The following is a 20,257-nucleotide window of genomic DNA, read 5'->3' as shown; positions in this document are numbered from 1 at the left end:
ACTCATCCTTCTCTTGAGGTCTAACTCACCATCTCACGGAACATTCCTTCAACTGTTGGGTTATAAGATGAACAGCCCAGAGCACCTTTCCTCAAGGAATTCTAGTTCTGAAAGGTATGGTATGGGGTGTGACACAGACACTGAGTAAATGCCGGATGCCCTGGGAGCAGAGGAAGCCCACAGCTGAGCGGTGTGTCCGAGAAGGCAGCAGGGGCGCAGGGGAGTGGGAGTCCACAGGGGACGGAGCCCTGGCTCACAGAGGTGCCTGCACTCTGCCTGCCTTGTCTGGACTTCCCTCTGTGAGCAATGCGTGCCTGAGTACTTTCAATCAGGAGAGAACTTAATTCGGTTCATTTCTTTCTTCCCACTTAATTTCAAGCACCTTCATGACAAGTGAAGTCAAATTCTCTGTTCGATTCCTTCCAAACAAACTCTCTACACCCGTGTCCTGAATAAAGGATCCCCAACCTTTGGGGATGTTCTCCTGAAGCCTAACAGAATCTGCACTTACGACCTGTCTGAGAGGACAATAAATGCATGAATTTGTCAACTGCTCATTTTAAATGCTGTCTACGTGATATGAAGCCTCAGTCATCACACTGTTTGGAGGTCAGCTCTTTACTGGGAGTCCAGAACCTGGACCCGTCAGGGCTTGAGCTGGTTAGGAAATGTATTTTAAAACAGCAGAAAGCAGGCTTGGTCACTTTTACGTTAAATGACTAATTGAATGACCAACCAAAGAACTCTCTTTTCACATAGCAGAAAATCTGTTAAATTGTTTCAGGCTGTAGTATACAGAAGGCATATGGAAAGAGAATAGTCATAAACCATGGTATAAAATGAAGGAAACTAGTTTTGTATGTAAAACTCTGGGCTCATTTTGCCACAATATAAAAATTTTAAAAAACTGAGAAAGAAACTGGCCTTTTAAAGTGGTAGTAAGAATTAGAATATACATTGGGGCGCCTGGGTGGTGCAGTTGTTAAGCGTCTGCCTTCGGCTCAGGGCGTGATCCCAGCGTGCTGGGATCGAGCCCCACATCAGGCTCCTCCACTAGGAGCCTGCTTCTTCCTCTCCCACTCCCCCTGCTTGTGTTCCCTCTCTTGCCGTCTCTCTCTCTCAAATGAATAAATAAAATCTTAAAAAAAAAAAAAAAAGAATATACATTAAGAGCATAATATGGATTTATAATCCAAACCTTAGCTGAAATACTAGGAATATGAACATTTGTTACTAAAAATATTTGTTCAATAATAATTTAAAGAAGCAAGTCAAACTGATTCCAAAATTGGCAAAATTAAAGAAGAATCACATGAGCTGGATTTCAGCTCTAAAACCAATTGATCAAAGTCTCTGGAGTTAGCAGATTGGAGCTTTTTCAGTCTGACTACTGATGAGTCAACGCACCCAACCCCGCTTGTATGGGGTGTCTAACCATGTTTGCCAGTTAAAGGACGTCTGGGCTGATTCCAATTTTTGGCTACTGGAAATAATGTAATGAACATTCAACATGCAGGTTTTGTGTGAATGTCAATTTTCATTTCTCTGGGAGAAAGTACCTAGGAATGTAACTGCTGGATTGTATGGTAGCTGCATAGTTAATTTTTAAAAGATCTATGAAACTCTTCCACAGTGGCTGTACCATTTTACATTCTCACAAGCAATTTGTAAGTAATTCAGTTTCTCTGCATCTTTGCCAGCATTTGGTGTTATCACTATTTTTAATTTTAGCCATTCTGACAAGTGCGCAATGATACCTTGTTGCGGTCTGAGCCTCTGCCTGGGCTTCTCTGCCCTCAGCGTATCCTCTTCAGTGAAGCCTCTCTTCCCACCGTCTGTCCATGTCATGTTCTTGGTTTCTGTTTTCCCTGGTGAATTCTGAGAGCTCATTCCACACTGTGGACACCAGTCCTTTGTGGAATGGTTTGTGGTTGTGGGTGGATACTGTGCCTGGCAAATATCTTCCAGGTCTGCCACCTTCCCTTTCCACCTTCTTAACAGGGTCTTTTGTAGAACTAAGTTTTAATTTTGATGATGTCCAATCTATCAAGTGTTTCCTTTTATGGATCATGTTTTTGGTGTAAAGTCTAAGGACCCTTCGTCTAGCCCTAGATCCCAAAGATTTACTCCTGTTTTTCCTAAAAGTTTTATAGCTTTATGTTTTATAATTAAGCCTATGATCCACTCTGAGTTAACATGGGGTGAGTCAAGCTTAGGTCCATTTTTTGTCTCTGGATATCTGACTGCTCCAGCCCCACGGATTGAAAAGGCTGTCTTTCTTCTACTGAACCTACTTTATGCCTCTGTCAAAAATCAGCTGAGCTTATTAGGACACACCTTTTTAAGAAATAAAAATCATTGAAGATTCTGAGCTTATTGCCTCTTCATTGCTCTGACTCCTTACCTTTGTAGTAAGTACTGTCTTCCATGTATCGGGATAATCCAAAGTCTCCCAGTTTTACGCAATCATTTGAGGACACCAGAACATTCCGAGCAGCAATGTCCCTGATAAGGAAGAATTTGGGACAATAAATTTTAATACGAGGAAAAACAAACCTGCAAACTCATCTATATTAAAGACATACTGACAGGTACTTTGAAAGACAGCTTGTAGACAATGCAAACAGATTTATTACACACTGAAAAAAAGACACTTTTATGATTTTACTTCACATATATTCCTTTTTGGCAGATATTTACTCATTAATATGATGATTAGTAAGTATTTTGAACGGCAGCGAAGTATATTCTCAAACAACAAATATTTGAGAATGAATAAAAAATGAATCATTACTTTTCATATAATCATATTACCAAGTGCAGTAACAGACACGGATGCACGACTGGGATCTGTAACCCTGCTGCTATTAAGAGATCTCATCACCTAAAATAAAAGTCATCATCTAAACCCTTATAAATGATTTTGCTGATGGAATTTATTTTCATGCTGGGTAACAAAGTAGTAGGCAAACTGTAAGGGCTTTCCCTTGCAATCAAACTAGGGACCCGGATGAGAAACAGAAGTTCCACAGAATGCCAACAGATGTACTCATGACCCTCTGGGGTTGGGGGAAGTCCCAGGACAGTGTCTATTTTAGGTCCACATGCTCACTGCTCTAGGCCCGTGTATAGGCTCTCAATAGCTTTTGTGGAAGAGAAAACCAGCCTGAAAGCAAACAACTGTTCGCAGTCCATGTGAGGAAAACCCTCTGACTGTGCGTACTAACAGGCCAGGACAGCTGCTGTGTGACTTTCTGGTCCTGTCTCTGTACAACAGAGTCCAGGGGTACAAAGGATCACAGGGCACAGTGAGTGTCTCCTCCCCCCCGGTTTCTCCACCACCAACCCCCTCCCCCGCCCAGAGGGCAGCTTACCAGCTTTATGACCGGATCTTACCTGTGCACAAATCTTTTGCTCTCCAGATACGCAAGGGCTGTACTAAGTTGATAGGCATATAGGATCAAAGACGCTAGATCCAAACTGTACTTCCTTACTTGCAGAAATGACCTCAGCTTTGGAACAGTGACCAAGATAAAAAAGAATTAGTGACAGAGAACAGAAATCAACAGCAAACGAGCTACATTCAACAACGCTGCCCATTTCCAAACACACTTTTATGAGGATGGCTTCAATTCTCCCCTAAACAAAGGCACAGAATGAAACAGACTAGCTCAGAAATTACGGCTTATTGTTCTTTGTTTGAATCCTATCATAAAACTGAAATCTTTATGATTGTAGGCAAATTTCCGAAAAAATACAGAAAGACGCTGCAAGGGAATGAATAAAAGTGTGAACTACTGCTAGGTAAGAGCTGGGAGGACAAACAGAGTCAGCCCTCACACGGCCAGCATGCCTGCACCCCACACCTTGCTGTACCCTAGGCAGACCTGAGGATAAGGTGACGAGGAGGAAGGGGAAGCAAGAAGTTCTCCCACCCCCTCCAGAAAGATTCAGGAACAGAAAGGTGCTAGGTATTTACCCCACAGGGCTTATCAGTCCTTATTAGTACTGTCACAATCAATTCAGTTAACGGCTAGCATGGCAACGGAAGGCAGATGAATTGAACTCTAATTCTACAAAATCAATACATAGAGGAGAAAGATTCAGTAATGGTTTAAGCCAGAAAAATTAGCAAATTCTCCAGAAGCAAAAGCAGAAAAATACTGTGAACAAAAAACATATGTAAACACTCTTTCCTTTGGAAAGGTAGGGCAGAGGAAGAAGAGCTGTTGCAGAGGCCTGAAGTCATTTTGTCCAGCAGACTAGGTTATCGAGTGCAGAGGACAGCAGCAGCGAGCCAGCAGACAGGGCCCTTTCAGAGGAAGGGAGGCGGAGGCTGGCATGCAGAGGCACAAGGATCCAAACTGTCTTTGACTCCCGCTAACCAGAACCCCTAATCGCCACGAAAAACAAAACTGTGTTTGGTGCCCTTTAAAAGACAAGGAACGTAAGTAATGTCTCAGGCCAAATTACTGAGCTGTAGTAGCAGAGAGTGAAGTGGAGAGACTTGGGAAACTGACTTGTGCTCATCTGCAAGCAGGCAGGCTATGGCGTGGCCCGGGGAACAGGTGCTGGGCCCGGCCTGCCCTCCCAAGGGTCTGATGCACTAGCCTGGGCGAAGGCCCAAGAATCTGGCTGCTAACAAGTTTCCAGGTGATGGTGACACAGTAAGCAAGGAATTTCTGTGTTCCGGAGAAAGTCAAATAAGGAGATCTGTTCACATGTGTTACTCACATTTTCAAAAGAAACTGTGATTAATATCAGTTGGTCTGAAAGACGCCATAAATGAATTCTCAAACAGAATAAGGAACTGCAGATCGACCTAAATGCAGCCTTAATTTACCTGAATTCCACTAGGAGTGCCTCTTTCAACCTCGGACCCCTGGACTACCATTAGGCAGCAGCACCAGAGCGGAAGAAAGTACCACTTGGTCACCACTGCTTCCAGGACTGAGTTAGGGCGTGACTTGGGAATTTCACGATGAAGACGTTATAGTCGCTGAACCCAAACCACAAAGGTATCCTTCAAATACTCCCCTTTCTTAAACAAAGGACACCAAACACCCAGGGTGGGCTGAACGAAATGCGAAGCATGAGACTATTGTTTCATTGTCCCGGTGACAAATGGGCTGGCAGTCCACCCAGACAGGCCAGGTCTGAAGATCAGGATACCTCTCCAAGCGTGCACAGCTCCATGATTATCCAGACAGGGTTCTCCGTGATGACGCCAATCAGCTTCACAATGTGAGGGTGGTCAAACTGACGCATTGTTACTAGGGAAAAACAGTTGTCCACGGTTATTCTTTTGACAGAGTAGTAGGTAAGGGCGGCTGAAGTAGTCTGTGTTTTCTTGGCCTAGGCACTCTGCAGAAATAAACTAGGTGAGACAGAAGTCATTGCCAGGATTTGTCTTGTCCTTAAGATACCAGATACAGAGATACAGGAACAGGATTAAAGACAGACTTTTTTTGATGAAAGTATAATACGATTTTGATGAAAATGATAATATACTGATAAAGTCAATATGACTTACTGTATGACTTATTAATTTATTGGACTGTTGGGTGGCAAATATTTCCCGAAACGGAGGGTAGAAGGCATTCGTTCCATGTCCATGTAATGAAGGACATCAAGATTCAATCATATCACCAGTGTCTACTGAGCGCCTCTGATGGGTAGTCCTGTGCTGGGCACTGGGCCTGAGCGGTGAGAGCACAGCAGACATAGTCCTAGCCCTGTGGAGCTTAAAGCCTACAGAGGGGCAACACTAATTTCTAGGCAATGTTTACTTAGTTTCAAATACTTGGGAAGGAGAGAACTTGGTCCTGTGACAAAGCCTCCTGAGGAGAAACTACTCTAAGCACATGGTCAGATGAGAAGGGACAAGCCCTGCGAAAGCAGGAAGGACATCCCAGCCTGAGGGCAGGTGGAAAGAGCCTGATGTATACAGACAAACAGGGCCAGGTCCTGGCTCTCCCCAAGTCTGCACTCAGCAGAGAACAGCTACCCACACATAACCCTCCCTGCAGTCTCATCCCAGACGTGGGATGAGTGGAGAGCCGAAGGGGCGGCAGTGCAGCACGGGGGGGGGGGGGGTGCACAGGTTGTGGTCCCAGCTCTCTCCCAGGTCTGTGTGTTCCTTTAGGCGGGGACCGCATCTGTCCTGCTCACCTCCAACTCTAGGGCCTAGTGGCACTGGGCTGGACTCATTTCTACATCTGCCGGATTCCCGTGCCAGGATGCTCAATTGCACAGGTAACGAAGGCTACGGGGACAGTAAATCTGTCTACCTTTACACCCCAAACATCACGGCTTACCTGGAGCAACGTGGGGATATGTGCCTCTACAGATACGGGTATTAATTTGCAAGACAAGATAGTAACTGCAGTTGTCACAGACAAGTCAGAATAATATTTTTCTTACTTCTTCACAGACAGCTTGTATTTCACGGATAAAAAAGTCACATGGAGTTCCACAGAAATTTCTAGAAACTTACAGGCTTCTTGAAGGAATTTCTCTCTCACGCTGTCCGAAGTACAGTTTTTACATGTTTTAATTGCAACCGCCAAAGCTGGATTCTCCTGTGTTAGGGAAATTTCAGAATCACACACACATGCAAAAAGAGCTTCTCTTTATGAATCAATGCGCATGTTCATGAAAAGCTGTGTGTTTGGCAACTATGTGGATTCTGGACCAGACAGAATCAGAACTGAAAATCTCAAGAGAGGAACACTTCAAACACCCTACAAAATCCCCAGAAGAAATGTCCAGGCACGTCAACATGTTGTAGGTCATTCATTCATTCTGCTACCTGCCAGGCAGCCTTCCAGGTGCTCAGGATACACCACTGAACAAAAGGCAGCAAAGTTCCCTGTTCTGCTCAAGGCTACCTTCCCGCTTAAGAACAGACAACACACAGAAGAAACCAGCTGACCACAGGGTACGTTAGTGGGTAACAGTGCTGTGGACAAGGAAGCAGTGTGTCAGGATATATGAGGCAGAGACCAGGACAAAAAAAACAAAGAAGGGAGGGAGGGACTGGCTGAGAGCTGGCCAGGGGCACAGCTGGGGTCATGGGTGCTCTGGGACCTGAGGGGAGGTGTGGTGACGGGCTGGCGGCTGGGACAAGCTTGGGGCAGTGCAGGTGGGGCAGGATGGGGTGTTGAGATGTCGAGTTCAGGTTTCTGGTGAGACCAAGGGAAGAAACAGCTCAGCTAGGACGAGGACGGGAGGGACATGAGATGGCAGAGAGCCCGCGTGGCACACAGGAGAATCTGGGCAGAGTGCAGGGTCAGATTCAGGCTAGAGGAGATCCTCAGGGGACAGGGGCATAAGCACGGCACCCGAGCGCCCTGCAGCGCAGGAGGTCAGGGAAAAGGGCAGACACACAGTGGACTAAGGGGGTGACCGGCAAGGTGGAGAAAAACCAAGAAGGTACGCAGACCTGCCTGCCAAAGAAGCCGATGTTTTCTTGAAAGAGTTTAAAAGACAGAGCTTAAGAAAGACAAGAAATGAGGTCATTCCAAGCCTCGACGGAACACCATTCATGACTGTAATTAGCAACTTAAGTGCTTATCTTGTGCTCGGCTCTGTGTGGTCTTTGCCAGAACCATGTATTCTTCATACTGGAGATTTTCGCATGGTGCCTCGCATTCTGTTAAGGAGGCAGGAAAGACGAGGAGGACAGGATGGGAGAGAAAGAACTGGGAGACCGTGGCGAATGGACAAAGGTTTAGGAAGCACCGCCTCAGGTCACCTCACCATGGCTGCTGTGCCCCGATTCCCTCCCTGCATCAGGCTCCCCATCCTCCCCAGAGGATCCCCAGTGGGGAGGAGGTCAGACATCACACAGGTGTGAGGAGCATTTAGGCACGAGGCCCTAGACGAGGGCTGTATAGTCTTGCTGTCTTTATTCTCAACAGGTTTTGAACATTTCTGTCCTTTTTGTAAATTATCCCACTAGGTCTGCAGGTTATCTGGAAGATAGCCTGACAAGGTACAGAGGGGTCCAGGATACCCATTTTATAGACAGGTCAGCAGAGGCCAACCAGTTTAGCGGCTTGTCTCAGGCCACCCTGCTGGTAAGTGGCATGTCCCCTCTGCAACAGGGCTTTATTTCAAGAGGGACTGGGGCAGTGTGCACATGTGACAAGGAGCTCCACTCCGAGCTACTGCTTGTCACAAGATCTGGCTCTGAAATGGTGCCCACGCTAGATTCTCGAGTGTTGATGAAGCCTGAATCTGCCAAGCTCTCTCAGAAGAGTCCTTGCTACTGGATCATGAGTCGCTGTCCATGTAAACAGCAGCCTCGGGCAGAAAAGACTGGCCCAGGAGGACAGTGGGAAGACAAGACATTGCTTCCTGTCTCCTCAGGGCGGTAACATCCCAGGGCTCAATCCCAGGGCCAGCTCGATGAGAGGCGACCTCACTGAGCGCCATCTCCTACCTCTACGTCAACTTCCAAATTCTCTCTCTAGTCCTCACTTTGCCTTTCAGCCCATACTTTGATATCCAACCCACCCATGCCCCCTCTTGACGAGGATGTAGAGAAGTTATTTTAAACCTCACACGACCAAAACAAAACTCCAGATACCCCACTATGATGGTTCATTTTATGTGCCAAGTTGACTGGACCACAGGGTGCCCAGATATTTGGTCAAGCATATTCTGAGTGTTTCTGGATGGATTTAACATGCAAATTGATAGACTGAGTGAAGCAGGTTGCCCTCCCTAATGTGGTGGGCCTCATCTGATCAGCTGAAGGCCTGAGTAGCACAAAAAGCTGTTCCTCTCCTAAATAAGAGGAAATTCCTCCTGCCTAATTACCTTTGAGCTGGGACATTGTTTTTTTTCCCCTACCCTTTGAACTACAGCTACACTGGCTATGCTGGGTCTCAGGCCTTCAGACACAGACCGGAAGTAAGAAGCCATCAGCAGTCCTGCGTCTCCAGCCAGCAAGCTGCGATCTGAGGGGCATCAGCTCCCATGGTCACAGAAGCCAATTCCTAACACATCTGTTTCGAAGGCACCACAGCCTAGGGCTTCTGTCCTCCTGCCGAGCCTTTATTAATATGCCTACCACCAGACACGTTTCCTCCTTAGCCTTCCCCACCTCACTGGAGACACGGAAGTTACACAGATGCTCAAGGTCAACAACCTAGTGGCCAGTTCTGATTCTTCAGTTTCCCACAGCTCCCACGGATCCAACAACCCAGGAGCAAGACCTGCGTTTCCTACCTACAGCGTGCATCTGGAATCTGCCACTGCTGTAGGCTCACTCATGGGCTCTGCCACCACCGCCACTCGCTCCAAAGCTCCCTTCCTAGTGGCAACACGTGCCCTTCTGCACCCACTCTCCCCGAGGCACCTCCTGTCCCCAGGACACTGGAGAAAAAGCCCAGCCCTCTGCCGTGGCCCCCCAGGTCCCTCTTCTCCCAGACGTCTCACATCCAGCCTCATTTTCTACACTCCAACATCACTTCCTGTGGCTGCCCTTCTTGTTCTGCCTGACTGGAAAGCTCCTCCCCCAGAAATCTGCACTGAGATTCTTGTCCAAACCATCCTGTCTAAAACAGTGCCCAGCCGCCTGCCCCGCACCCCAGCTCCCTGCTGTTCTGTACAACCCTCACCACAAGCTCCATGCACAGAACTGTCCACGACAGGAGTCTCAGGTTATTACAATGTCATTATTCTACATATTTTAGGACACATTACAATATACCCATAAGGTACACTGTCATTTCCATCATTGCTATTTTCCGTCACTGAAATGCGAGTTTCAAGACAGTAGGTACCTTGGTGTCTTGTTTGCCAAAAAGTTGCCCTTACAACAGTACCAAATTCATAGCAGGTGCTAAATAATTACTTGCAGAGTTAATGAATGCTATTAAAACCGTTCTTTTGAATGTACATGCCATTTACAAGTCAGCTGTGGCATATTTTAAAAATATCTTCAATTGTATTAATTTTAGATTTCACACTAACTGCACACCATACGGTTCCAGAATATTAAATATTTTCAAACAAGAGAAATATAAATAGCAAAATGACTATAACGCAGATGTGGGTCCCGGTCTTAACCTGCAGAGGAGACGTGGCTCACGCAGGATTCCAGGTGGTAATGGTGTCTGGTCCCTGCAGGACAGTCCCTGCTGGCACAGAACAGAACAGAAGCACAGACTATCTGTCCGCTAAATGTACGAGCCTTCTTAGGATTGCTAGCCATACGTCACGCTAATATGTAACTACTTTGCTTTGAATGACTTATAGGCTTTGTTTTCCTTAACTGGATGGTAAACTTCTTCAGGACCAGGACCACAAATTCTACCTCCATCTAAACACAGGGCCAACTGGTATACTCTGGAAATGACACAAAATGTCCTTTTTAACAGGAATTCTGAATAACAACAATAGAAACTTCTGTAAGACCACAAAACCATCATCAATCTTGTGAATTCATACTCAAATATTGCACGTGGTGCTTTAAGCCAGACATGCAAAAAAAAAGTACTGCTCCCTAAAACTGCTAGTTTCAAACGGATGCTGGACCTCTGGTTCTGCAGGCAGCACGTGCATAAAGCACCACACGCGAACAGAACCAGGGGCTCGTCAGCAGTACAGGGAGCAGCACCTGTGGCTGCCGGCCTCCAAACTGGACAGCAGAAGCCTGGGGAATGCTGAGCTGTCAGAGGAGCTGGTCACAGAGACTGGAATGTTGGAGAAGTCAGTTCGAAGTAAGCGAGACCAGAATCTGAGCAAAGTTGTTTTTTGTTTTTTGCCTAAAAACCCTTAAACAGAGGCAGATTCAAACGTACCTGGGTTATTGCTCAAGGTATGACTTTTAAAAACCTTTAAAATACAAGCAATATTTAGGGGAGAGAGAAGTCTTTTCAATGTTCAATGAAAATGCCACACTGGTATCCACTATACCTCCATAAAAGATATGATGAGACTCTGAATTATTAACAACTAGTAGACATTTAAAAGACACTAACAAATAAATCCAGAGAAGGGCTACTCTGGGATTAATTTAGAGAAGAAGAGATTTAAAGGCTGGTTTTTAAGGCGAGGATAATAATGAAAGAACATGCACGTGATCGGCAGATGCTCAGATAGTAAGAAAGAAGCCCGACCACCTCGCCAATGAAGACAACAGTGCGCGTGAACGAGCCTTTAGACAGACTCTGTGTACACCGACTCTTAGAATGAGAGGTCCCCATGCATGGCCCACACGACCCCTTCCTCTCTTTCCGTGGTCCTCCCCCTGCACACTATGCAGCCACACCGGCCTCCTGTGGACTGCTCCCCTCTTGCTTCAGGGCTCTGCTCCGGGTCACCTATCAGAAGGCATTCTTCGACCATCTTACAGGGAGAGCATCCCGACCTTCCCTTGCCTGTACTTTTTTTGCAAAGCATTTCTTTCACACTCGACATTCAGTGTATTTGTTTTTGTCTGTCCCTTTCTGTCTCAGAGAGATTTTAAATTTCGTGAGGGCAGAAATTGTGCTTGTTTTGTTTGTTCTTTTTTTTTTAATGATAATATTTTTTATTATATTATGTTAGTCACCATACAGTACATCCGTTCCATGATTCATTAGTTGCGTATAACACCCAGTGTTATATGCAATACGTGCCCTCCTTACTACCCATCACCAGCTGCTTTGTTCGTTCTTGTGTCCCCGCCACTTTGCTGTCACATGGTAGGTGACTGAGAAACTGCTGCTGAAATCATTACTTAAGTCTCCAGTGGCAGGTTCCTGGCCATGACATGTGTGCTGAGCTGCACTCTGACCGATTATTAAAAATCCTTGATGAAATGTTACTTGATCTTACAGAACACTAAAGAACATAATCCGGAAAAAGGACTTAACAGGAAGCCCGGGAAATGAATAGATTCCTTTGCACTATAAAATTAGACACCCACATTAAAAACAAAATAAACATTCACGTACAACATATATGAGGAAGATACTCAACAAAAAAGTGTGAACCCTGGTATTTTTCTGGGGGCTGGGACTCATTCAACAAATAATTAATAAACACTAGACGATGGGTATTAAAAAGTTGTTCTCTTGTATTTTCACAACTAAAATGGATTCGTTATTTTAAAAATGCATGGAATAAAGCCCACTAACCCTGCCATTACCTGTGTGGCCCTGGCAAGTCACCGTAAGGTAGGAACTTCAGAACACTTGCCTATCGAGAGTTCTAGAGACTGCAGGGAGCCCCGAGACCACCGAGTTCAACTGCAAGAGTTCCGAGCCAAGAAGCTGAACCTCACTCACACCTCAGCTGGGTGCAGCCAAGTCTAAAATTCAGTAAGGCTTCGAGTAACCTTAGACCCAGGGCTTTTTCTACCGCATTTTGCCTCAAAGAACAGAGTTAAGAGAATTAGGAGGATAACACAGAGTTAAAAAAACAACTAAAGAGGAGTTAACAGCTAGAAATATATAATAAATGATAGAACTGTATATAAGCACAAAGGTAAAGGCTTTCAAAACTCAAGTTTTAAAAAAATGGAACCACTATTTGTTTAGTGACATGGGGGCAATTCTCTGTTATTCCTGACAGAAACAATAAAAACACCTTTTAGCTCTTTAGTTACAAAAGTAATGATCACTATGTCACTAGTGCATGTGTAAAGGATATGAAAAAGTGATAGATATGGAATTACTGGGGAAAAATGCCATTTGCAGTTTCTAAAGCAGGGGTCACACACAAGGTCAAGCATCTGTGTTACTACACACCTTCCTTAAGATGGAGTTACGTCCGGATAAACCTACCCTCCGTTGAAAGCACGTGTGATACATCTAACCCCCAAACACCACAGCCGGGCCGCGCCCACCCTGCACGTGCTCACAAGTGGGCAGGACCACTCCACACAAAGCGTATTTTATAGTGCAGTGTTGACAGTTCATGCAATTTATTGGATCCTCTACTGAAGTGACAGACAGAACGGCTGTGTGGGCGCAGAATGGCTGTGAGTGTCGGTGATGGGCCCGCGCGACTGTGGCCGCCACCCTGCGTGAGCACAGGGGCTGTGCACAGCCCCAGCCTGCAACAGGATTCAAGTTCAAAACTCCAAGGACGGTTCCTACTGCATGCAGGTCGCCTTTGCACCATCATCAAGTCGAAAACCTGTAAGCTGAACCATCCTTAAGTACAACCATCGTAAGCTGGGGACAGTCTGCACACCCTTATTAGCACCATGTGTATACACCTGTTATTATTCTAGTTAAATAGGTTTCTTGAGCAAGTACATACTATTATTGTATCTCTTTTTTAAAGTAGGCTCCACACTAGGTGTGGAGCCCAATGTGGGGCTGGAACTCACAACCCTGAGATCAAGACCTGAGCTGAAATCAAGCTGGACATTCAACCAACTGAGCCACCCAGGTGCCCCTGTACTATTACTTAAAATGCTGCTTTAAAGTTACTGATCTAATAAAAACACATAGGATAAGCAGTGTTGGTAGCGATGCAGAGAAATGGGCACTCTTACACACTGCTGCTCAGAATGGAAATGGACAGCTTTCTCGGAGACAGTTTACCTCTTAGTCAAAGAGCGGAACAGTTACCACGTGACCCACCAATTCCACTCCCGACATCTACTCAAGAGAGCTGCGAACTACACACACAAACCAGTATAGGAGTGTTCACAGAGGCATTATTCGTAACAGCTAAGACCTGGTAACAATGACCTGGTAACCTAATGACCATCAACGGAAAAACGGACAAACAAAAAGTGGCCTATCCACACAATCGGACGTTATTTAGCAATGAAAAGAAATGAAGTGCTGGTAAACGCTACAACGTGGATGACCCCTGGACAGAGGCCAGCTGGAAGAACCCATCACGAAAGGCCACATAGCATATGAGTCCATTGACACAAAACATCCAGGACAAGCTAATCTACAGAATCAGGGTGGAGAGCGGGGGTGGAATGGGAGTGACTGCTAACGGATGCGGGGACTTCTTTCTGGGGCAAAGAAAATGTTCTAGAATGGACTGGGTGGTGGACTGTACAACTCTAGCAATACACTAAAAAAAACACTGAACTGTATGTTTTAAAAAAGTGAGTTTTATAGTATGTGATTCATACCTCACAAAAGCTATTATTAAAGAAATAATTTTAAAAATGTGTTGATCTCTTCTGGAGAGCAGTTTGGGGCAAATTAATGTTCTCTTTTTGAGGACACAGGTAAGTGGGAATACCGGCCACCTGCTGTTGACACTGGTCATCTATTGTCGATTCTGTGCAATGGAATGATCACTGTGGGATCTGGTACTGAGGAGAGAGGCTGAGAGATTACCATGAATAAAAGACAGACCCAGCCCTCTTAGAGCTTAGCGAGCCATTTTTCTGCTTCCGAATAGAGCAAGTAGGCTGACATATGACGAGCTTTATAAAAGACAAGTGCAAAGAGCTGAGGACTCATGAAGACAGACAAGAGGCCACAGTCAGAAGCAGTGCAGACTTCTGGTCGCCGCAGGGGACTTACCGGGCTCATATAGACGCCTTGATGGACGTCTCCAAACTGGCCTTCCCCGATGCACCGTCCAAGCTCGATCCTTTCTCTCTGAATCTCATAATCCCTGGCTGCAAAACACGATCCATGTAAGTACAATATTCCAAATGTCGAAATTACACTTGACGCATTTCGTTTCATTATCATCCATGAGTACAAATCGCACTGGTGGCACATCATTGTATGAAAATGCTTTAAACAGAGTGGAATGCTCTTAAACGGCATTTTAAAAGGAATTACATAAACTGTTATGGCATCGCGTGAACTACCAAAACCATGTGAGTTCTATTATTTTTCATATTTTTTAATGTCGATTTAGTTTATATCTGTCTGATAGTTTTCTAAATAGTTTCTCCAAGTAGTAAATTATATGTTTAAGTAATCAGTGCTATTAGTTTAGGTATTAATGTATGAAAGGCTAAAAAACACAGTTATTTAAAGCAATTATTTAACAAATCACTGAAGTTTGAAAATATGGAGGCAACAGAAAAACTGTGTCACGAGAAACTGTTTTAAAAGTTTAAGAGTTTTCCACTTTCTTATGATCCTATCTATATTATTCACAGAGCTAAAAGAGTTTAAAGAGGTTGCTTCTAAAAACTAATTTCAAAATCAGGTGACTTGGAATCAAGGTTAAACATATCACATCATAATGATGAGTATTTTATATTTCTGAGAGCATTTGCCTCAAATTAATGTATTAAGTTACTATGATTTTATGCAAAACCAATTATTGAGTAGGCTGCTGAGGCACACGGAAGTAAAAGACCCACTAGAAACCTCGTCAGTTGATTCTAATCCAATTAACCGCTTAGTATTTTGATTTCCTCTGGCCAGGAAACCTGTCTGCACGACCTACACTGTGTGCATTCCATCAGTGTAGCCGCCAATGGAATAAAACGATAGCCAAATATTTCAAAAGTCTCTCCCTGGTTTATCAAATTATAAACCGTACAGAAATAACCAACCCGAATTTTAGATGGTTCTTTTCCTCTTTAAAATCACTTTAGCTAGTAGTTCCATTGGTTTAACAGCATGAATAAACCAATGGAAAGTAGTTTAAAGATAAAAGTTAACTGAAAACTGAAACATCCCACATCATTCCACAGGTTGCAATTGCAAGCAAATGCAGTTATTTCAAAGGAATCCTGTTACCTTCATCTATTCCATAGCTTTCTGTATTGCAATTAAGGGAGAAAAAAATTGAAGACCTTGCTTAGAAATAACTAATGGCAATTAGGTTAACAACAACAAACCCCGAGAGTACATTTCAACATAACTTTGCTAAATATTTAAACCACAAACATCAGTTAAAAAAACAAAAGAGGACTAGACAGAGGCGAACTGTGAATGTTTTCAAATCACCCCACTGTGACGTCAACAACGCTTTTCAATCTCCATCTCGTCAATTCCTGCATGAGAACTCATGCGTGTGGGGTCCGGACCTTTACTACTCAACACTGAATAGTAAGCACACAAACACAAACTTGGATAGTCTGCAGGGATGTACAAATGACTAAACAGCTAACCTAAATTTAAACATTTTCCATGTGGCTACTGCAGTCAAAATGTCCACGTTTCAGCTCCTCCTGTTTCGAATCACTGTCTGATATCGGATGAGCTCCTACAAGGGGATGCAGGTGCACCCAGGATAATGCAGGCCTGATGCTGGTAATGCCTCTTCAACGTGTACAGTTAGTCTAAATGAGACACCTTCTAAGATAGTTACACAACAGGGTAAATAAAGAGCCTGAAACATTTATTTTACAAATATGTATGGCTTTACTGAAATCAGGACATCAGCTGTTGAATTATTAAGGCCTCTGAGGCTGTAAGGTAGACTCATAGTTGGGCCTCTTTAAGAGGTGGGTTTAAAACATTTTTTTTAAATTAAAAAGAAAAATTTTTCTTTTTTAAGTAAACTCTTTGCCACATGTGGGGCTTGAACTCGCGACTCCAAGATCAAAAGTCACATGCTCTACTGACTGAATCAGACAGGCGCCCCTAAAACATTTTTTTTAAATGTGAATGAAATTTCAAGTGTGTCTGGGACTATATCCTCCAACACGAGATCTGGGGCTCCCTGGTTCTCTTCAGTCAAGCAGCAGCAGCACACAGCAGAGAGAACAGAATGAGGGTGTTTCTAGGTGGCAGGAAGAGCATAACTGAAGGCTCTCTCTCTCCACACCTCCCACTCCGAGCTGCAGGACTGGATGCACTGGAGGCAGGAAACTCTTTGTAACTGGTTAGTGAAGGGCAGTGAAGAACAAAATTTCAAAGGGGAAATGCAATTAATTGAGTATGAGTATTCAAAGAAGTGAACAGACACGTGTATATATATTTAACTTTAAATAATACAATCATCTATGGAGAGACTATTCTGTCATCAATAAAGGTTGTATTACCAAAGAGCCAGGAAACAAGATTATGAAAAACCTATAACTAAGCAGACGTACTATAGACATTTGAACTTTAGATTTCTGACGTTAAGCTTAACCAAATATGAAATAGAATTATAAAGGCTGAAGAGAATATTTCTGTCGTGCACTCAATGAGCTATTAAAGACAGTTCTAAAAAAAACAATAGCTAAAACTTTTAAATGTGAGATATTTAAAGTCAAATACTGTCAAATCTGAACGAGAACAAAATCAGAAGCCTCCTTACTTGAGGGCATGGTGTAGGTATCTTCTTCGTCTATAATCTCAGCATAATCATCTGTTTCTGTAGGAAAGGAAGCAGATATGTTGGAAGAGGTTAAGTGTTAGACCTCCTGGCCTTCAATAGAATTAGAAAAGGCAAAATGAGCTGCCTAAATCCCCTACTATGCCGAGATAGTCTTAAAACACTATTACTCAATTTTTGCTCACACATGAGTCATTTATGGAAATGAAAGTGACATCATGGTGCACTGTTACAACACACAGACTTGTTTCCCAGGGAGCACACAGAGCTGCCACAGAGGGCCCTTGTGAAGAACGGAAAGACATGGAGCGACTAGGTCCAGGACTCAAAGCCCCCCATCTGTATCGACCGCACCAAATACATGTTTAAACCCACACTGCTGTCTCCTGGGGTGTCTCCAAATAAGACCAGTATCTCACAGACTGAGCATCTGACATTATTCATAACTAGACTCTAGAGCAAATCTGAATGCCGGCCTCTTGGAAAACAAAAGTAAGGGCCTGACTGGTGAGGAGATTAACTGGGTAATGCATTTCCTTTGCTCCGAGTGGAAGCAGCCCAGGAATTTCTCTCCTGTCACTCTGCACTCAGATGTCTGAGAGTACACGTTAATGTCAAAAGGGTAAAAGATCTAACAGAAAGAATGAAATAAGAAACGGCGTATTAAAATGAGTTCTTTTTTGAGGTGATGTCAAGGACTTGCAGTGTGTCCACTACTCCTTTCAGTAATACAGTGACTTAGAAATCCACCTCCATATCAATGGGGGAAAGCTCATTTGAAGAACACAACCCACACTTGGACAACAATTACGCTGACTTATGCCTTGCCTGTTTGTCTTTTTCCGTAAGGAGGAAACGCTTTAGCTGCTCCTGGCAGAAGGATTTAAGCTGCTGGGCCAGGAAAGGAGGGGCAGTACTTCCTGAATTATCTTTGAGGAGAGCTCTTCAAAGAGAAAATCTGCCCACACAACTACCTTTAACCCCAGAAAAACCAAAAGCTAAATGTTCTTCCTTTTGTGCTGCTCTTACTACTTTATTCAGGTATTAAAATTATAGAAAAGGGAGAATATATATAGTCTACATTCTTCAGGATATCAATCGTTCCACGTATTGCTATGGTAATGACTGAGTTCAGACCTAAGAGCTCCTGGAAGAATTTAGTTCTTAATTAAAAGTGATTAAAGTAAAAAAAAAAAATTCGGCTGGCAGAATATAAAGTCAATAAATCAATTCTCCTTAAAGCATTTAGTAACTGTAAACTATTCCTAAATCCTACATGAAAGGTGGATAATCTCTATCGTTCTTACATGTTCTAAGGAACACTATTTACAGGATTAAAGAAAAACATTTAATCTACCCCAAGCTTACATTCTTTTATTTCTCTGTTTCTCCCTCTTATCCTATTCTCTGTGAACTGGCATATTCTGGCCTACAGCTTTGCTTTTGTGTAGGCTGGCTTACCAGAGGACAGTAGGAAATGATATTTGGGGACAGAAGGGAGCTACTAAGGCACTTTAAGAAAAAGGACCAAGCAGGGGAGGAATGTACACGAGTAGCTGAGACAAGAGAAGCAACACATCACACACATGGCATCTACTACTGCTCTTCTCTTTTTCTTTTGTGATGGATGCCCTCCCCTCAGGAAGCTAACTAAGGCAGAATTTCCACAAGCCACAGATGCCACCCTCACTGCCTTCTTTCCTACAAAGCACACACGTGTAGATGACAAACAGTGGGTGAGCCTGGGGTGGCAGGACCCTGGCCGTGACAGCTGCCAGACCCCCGGCTCCTGCATGCTGCCCCCGCTGCCCTGGCTCTTGCTTCTACTGATGAGACAGCATGGATCGGTCGACAGCACGTGGCTGTGGGGGTCAGTGCCTGCCTGACGGAGGAGGGCATGAGCTACCAGTGCTGTCAGAGCAGCCCCTCCCCCAGGACTTACCAGGTGCTGGTGCGCATGCTGGTCAGCCAACTCTGGTTTCAGTCGAAGTGTCACCCAGCCAGAGACCTCGCCTCCAAATGGCCTGTCCTCCACCCCCATCACTCTTAATCATGCTGCCCGGTTTACTTTCCTCAGTACCCACCACTATCAGCCAGCCAGCTGTCCACTGTCTGCCGGCTGCAGATGGAGAGCCCAGGGGAGCAGAGCTCTTCTCCGTATCCAGCACGGTGCCTGGCACAGAGAAGGGGCGAGATCCACACTGGCTGACAGATGACCTCACCACAACCACGTGCTGAGGGGACTACAGCTGAGGCAGAGACACGATGCGGCCTGTGCAGGGCCGGGCAGCGCGGGTGGGGCGGAGCTGCGGTGCATGGGACAGGCACAGCCCCTGCGTTTGGAAGCAGCCTGCGCCCTCCTGCGAGGTCACCTCGTCTGTCTGTGCTGCAGCTGTGCCCTCACATGGACAATGGGAACACATATCCACCTTGCAGGGTTGTTATGAGGATTAAAGGAGATACATACAGAGCTGAGGTGTGGACCTGCACATAACAGATGATCACAAAATCGTAACTCCTGCTGGTTTTGCTTCTTCTGAGGGCTCTATGGGAGCAACCTGGCAGCGGAGGGGTTCCTGCCTGCTGAGCCTCTCGGTAGGCCCTCTTGTGTGACCGTAATGGCTTCTGGGACTGCCTCTTGAAATACCTCCCTTGAAATACCAACCTCTGAAACAATTCTGAAGCTGTAAATATAAAATGGCTAATAGACCTCAGGCTAGCATACAAAACTGATTTGGGAAAAATCAAGTTGCAGATGCTTTAATTAATCCACACAATCACAAGAAAGAAAGAGCCTGTAATGTTTCCCTCTCAATGCTATGGAATTCTCAATAAAATCTTCGGGGATATCACAGCTGTCTGGGAATTACTCAGGACGACATCTGGGGTGCGGGTGTGTGTCCTGTGGTGCAACAGTACTGGAGAAGTTTTACTGCAGTTACCAGTGCCCGTGTCCTCGGGGAGCAGAGCCACTGCTGTTGAAGGGACAGAGACCTACGAGTGTCACTGTAACGTACAGGGGCTCTCAAGTTGCAATACTTAGCAT

The 20,257-nt window shown here is 44.7% G+C and overlaps 1 protein-coding gene across 12 annotated transcripts in view; it reads right to left on the bottom strand.

Annotated features, from left to right (window-relative positions):
* Positions 1–20,257, bottom strand: part of PTK2 (protein tyrosine kinase 2) — a 264,175-nt gene that overhangs the window by 56,496 nt on the left and 187,422 nt on the right. For 11 of the 12 annotated variants that reach the window (XM_087864579.1, XM_087864566.1, XM_087864571.1 and 8 more), the window contains 7 exons: positions 17,194–17,250; positions 15,684–15,704; positions 14,502–14,599; positions 6,497–6,581; positions 5,173–5,273; positions 3,397–3,512; positions 2,405–2,505 (listed from right to left, as the gene is read on the bottom strand). In XM_087864579.1, coding sequence (XP_087720705.1) covers positions 2,405–2,505; positions 3,397–3,512; positions 5,173–5,273; positions 6,497–6,581; positions 14,502–14,599; positions 15,684–15,704; positions 17,194–17,250 — 579 coding nt within the window. The remainder of the gene's footprint in view (positions 1–2,404; positions 2,506–3,396; positions 3,513–5,172; positions 5,274–6,496; positions 6,582–14,501; positions 14,600–15,683; positions 15,705–17,193; positions 17,251–20,257) is intronic. The other variant, XM_087864570.1, reaches the window with a different exon arrangement.

This window comes from Ursus americanus, chromosome 9 (genome assembly GCF_024610735.1).
Source record: "Ursus americanus isolate L20-20 chromosome 9, mUrsAme1.1.p, whole genome shotgun sequence".
Classification (NCBI taxonomy): Eukaryota; Metazoa; Chordata; class Mammalia; order Carnivora; family Ursidae; genus Ursus; species Ursus americanus.
This window is presented reverse-complemented; position numbering and strand designations above follow the sequence as displayed.